The sequence below is a fragment of the Urtica dioica genome, chromosome 4 (assembly GCF_054948205.1).
Source record: "Urtica dioica subsp. dioica isolate 48M chromosome 4, U.dioica_male_clone48M_v1_H2, whole genome shotgun sequence".
In the NCBI taxonomy this organism is placed as follows: domain Eukaryota; kingdom Viridiplantae; phylum Streptophyta; class Magnoliopsida; order Rosales; family Urticaceae; genus Urtica; species Urtica dioica.
In genome coordinates, this window is record NC_142759.1 from 6,659,921 (window position 1) to 6,663,974 (window position 4,054).

The window sequence follows — 4,054 nt, forward strand, 5'->3', positions numbered from 1 at the left end:
ATTTCTCGCGGCGACGATGGCGATTGACAACGATTACAGCTCCGGTTTAGGAGAAGGCATGGAGAGAGCGTGACGACTCAATGACCACAAATCTAACTCCACCGCGCGAAATCATCGGAGCTTCTGCCGGTTTACGTCATGAGTGTCGTCAACGCGGGATCGATGATGGTTGAAGGTGCTTGGTGAACTCCTCGTGTTCGACGTTTGACTAGGACGAATGGTTGAATACAGCGAAAAGCCCACCCTAAATTCACAGTTTCAACAAATCAAATTAAAACACAAAATTGAGAAGAGAATCACGAGAAATCCAAAACCCGCGAACTAATAATATCGATTTATCATTGAATTCCACCCAAAACGTCTCGATTTCAAAAATTCAAAATGAAATCCAAAGCTTAGCTTTTCTGAAACTCGAGCACGCGAAGAAGAATTTCGAGACTACCTTGAACAATTGAGTCTCGACGACCCCGAAATACCATCACAACCTTCTGTTCCTGAACCACTAGCCGAGAAGAAAAAATCTTCCGCAAGTGGACCTCGAAGGAGGCTCGACAGAGTGGTGGGGAATCAAAAAAACACATATACTCATTAAGGACGGAGCTAGAGTCTAAACTTAGAGGGGATAAAGTAATTTTTTTTTCTTTAGGGAAGACTGCTAATTTGTAAATTTTCGAGGCAAAAATATGAGAAAAAAATAACCATAACTAATTATTGGTTTTTGGTTACATTTTCTCATTGACTTATGGTCTTTTAAATAAATAAAGGATTACAACTTAATGGGTCGGACCTAAAATCATAAATATAATTACATAACCATAATTAATTAGTTTAAATCCAGAATAATAGAAATGCATAATTAGTAAATTTAGTTCCATAATTGAAAACCTTGATTTCCTTTATTAATACTTCAGATACTAAATATTAGGATAACATTCCCACTCATATATATCTCAAATACAACATACTATTTTGTCCTTGAGTGAACGCCAAAAACCATCTTTTATCCAAAAGCCATTTTTGCCTTTTTCAAAAGGTATTTTTTCCAATAATAATAAACAAAATAAGCCTCATGCATGTTAGCTACATTCATGAACAATTTTTTTTTTAAGAGAATACAAACGAAATGGAGCAGTCTAAAAAAACAGCTTCTATTCATACAATTAAGGAACTATCTTGAACATACACTGATACAAGATGTACTCCATAGTAATATCGCTGATTAATTAATAAATATAATTAGAGCTTAAGGGAGATTAAGCGACTAATGTTGTGGGGAGTGATGTGTTGGTTTCCACCGGAGAATAGGGCAAAAGCGACAAATTTGTAAGCGGCCTGAGTGGGATGAAACTGGTCCCAGAAAAGGTTGTTCTCTCTGTCGTTGCACACCTTCGAACTTGGGGTGCATGGCAGCTCTGCGTTCAGCTTTCCACTCCCACAGCAAGCACTTTTTCCATCCTTAAACCCTACATTCATACACATCCAATTAAACTACAATTCGTCGTCTTAAGCTACAACTAAAAATGAACTTCATATTAATTTTGGTAGTTCACCAAAAATTAACCAACTTTTTAAATATATATATATATATATATATATATATGTATATATATTATAATATAAAAAACTAAATAAAAATTTGAGTGTTTTTTTTATTTAGTTAATTTCGGTTAACATAGAGGTTTTTTGTTTGGGTTAAAACCGGTTAATTTTAAATAAAAAATAATAGGGTTTTTGCAGTAAGTAATAAATAAAAAAAAATGAAATACCGAATTTGATGGGGTCATCAATGACCCGGTAAGTCATGTCAAATGTCCTGGCCAGAGAGTATTTCATGGGTCTTAAGCCTTCCGCGGATAGCTTCTGGAGGATTTGTTCGACACCGGCGTTGAATCGCTTTGCGTAAAAGTTCATGATGTCAGAACAAGAGTCCGTTTTGCTCTGAGTACGTAGAGCCGGGACACACCCTATCGGTGACACGCCAACCATCGTAATTCTTTTCGCTCCGAGCTTTATCAATGCCTAAAAACGACGACAACACCGATACCATCGATAAAGTGTTTTTATAAAACTTGTGGCATCTTAAATTATGTTTTTGACACGCCCTTAGCTAGCAGTCTAGGATATTCCTAGAGAGTTAGAAGTTAGTTATGCAAGTGCCTCAAAGTAATTGTAATGGATATCCCTATATTTTACCTTCAAATGGCTTTCGTAGGCAGAGATGAGAGCGTTTATAAATAGATCTCCCTTTGGCGGGATTTTATCGAAAAGAAAATGTTCGAAAATGTCATTGCTTCCGACGCTGATGAGGAAAAGGGAGTTACCGATCCGCTCTTGCGTTTTGCTTTCGCCGATTACTTTTGCGATTGCATTACGAACAACCGTAAATTGTTTAACTTGCTCCGAAAATGAAACAACTCTTTTCTGCAATATATGCATGGTTACGTAAATATCAATTTTATTTTCAAGCTAATGCTCTTCCAGGCAATATATATATATATATATATATATATATATATATATATATATATATGAAAAGGTTTTTTCGTTTTTTGCCCTTACATAAGGTCTTTTTCCGGTGATGTCGAGAAGTCCTGCTCCGCCTGAAGCGAAATTGGCTCCGTTGAGGACATTTCTGATGAAACTTCTGTTTTGATTTTTCGCAAGGAACAAATATGGCTGAGGGCTCTCCTTGAAGCCAATAAATTGGGCTGATTCGATCACAACATTGTCCCACAAGAATCCAGTTTTTTGAGCTCATCATTATTACCAAATATATTATGCTTTTGCAACATTTCAAAAAGACACGAACAATGTGAACTTCAAATAGCCGAACTAAAATCAAATAATTTATTTAGGGGCATAATTTTTTTATGCGAAATCATGTACTCTCCTGTTCTTGTGCAAAAGTTTACGTTGACATTTCTGTAAGATTACATGTTACTTCGTAACGAACAAAATTATATTTTTGAGAGCATGATATTAAAGATATAAATTCAAATAGTTTTTAAGTATAACTATATATACTATCTCATATTTAGTATAAATTAATATTAGAATATAAATTAATTAGTAGAATTATTTAAAAAAAACAAGAGTTTATATTAGACGTCAAAATAGTAGTTTTTAAAAATAAAATAAAAAATTCTTGTACAAAATTTGTGGGAACATTTTTACGTACCAATGTAATCGACGGAGTTGTAACCGTTGCTAAACCGGCCGGTTGGTTTAGATCCGGGGTAGTCAATACCATGAAACTTCATATTTGCCTTAGCTCCACATTCAGGCAAATAATTGTTTGTCCCAACATCTGCAGTTGAGTCCCCAAATACATACATTGCCGGCACAGACGGTCTTGTAATTGGAACACAGACGCTTGATTTCAATAGTGTCACAAAAATAACACACGTCAAAATTAAGCTATGGCATAATCTCTCAGACGCCATAGCTATATACATAAATATGTATATGTATAGAGGGAGAGCTAGGTTATTGATGAAGATAGAAAACTGGTTTGTGCAATTATATATAGGGAAAGAGCTGATTGTCCCAAACCGGTTTGAGGTTTAACTTAGTGCTAACATAAAAATAGGATGTTCATCCCAAAAAATATAGGTGATATTATTCTAAATTAACGAACAGCTTAATATAGTGAACTTTCATTCGTTTTTTACACATCCTTCGTCGATCATTCAAATTTTGACTTATCTCCCCTAGAATCAATCTTCGCCTCAAGTATCGTGCTAAGCTTGAATTGTCATATAGTAAATAAAGATTTGCATGTTAAAAAAAGGACATAAATAGGGTGAATATCGTGAAGTGTCAAGTCTAATCTTGATCAACGACTAAAGATGCCTTTGAATTTTTTAAAAGGTAACAGCATTTACCGCAATTGAAAATAATAATAAAAAAACCTAAATGAAGATTTAAATCGCATTTATATTAAATAAATAACACTTTTGATTAGCTTTATATGTTAAGGACAAGTTTATTTAAGTATCTAATAATGATGACTAAAAAAATAAACTAATAATGATAATATATTTTAAAAATTAAA

General features: G+C 34.1%; 1 protein-coding gene across 1 annotated transcript; it reads right to left on the minus strand.

Annotated features, from left to right (window-relative positions):
- Window positions 1-1,236: 1,236 nt before the first annotated feature.
- On the minus strand, window positions 1,237-3,443 carry LOC149399807 (GDSL esterase/lipase At5g55050-like). The gene is made up of 5 exons (XM_089610350.1): window positions 3,179-3,443; window positions 2,560-2,708; window positions 2,194-2,421; window positions 1,767-2,019; window positions 1,237-1,463 (listed from the first exon to the last, which is right to left on the minus strand). Exons 1-5 carry the CDS (start codon window positions 3,441-3,443, stop codon window positions 1,237-1,239), a joined length of 1,122 nt encoding a protein of 373 aa, XP_089466476.1.
- Window positions 3,444-4,054: the final 611 nt, after the last annotated feature.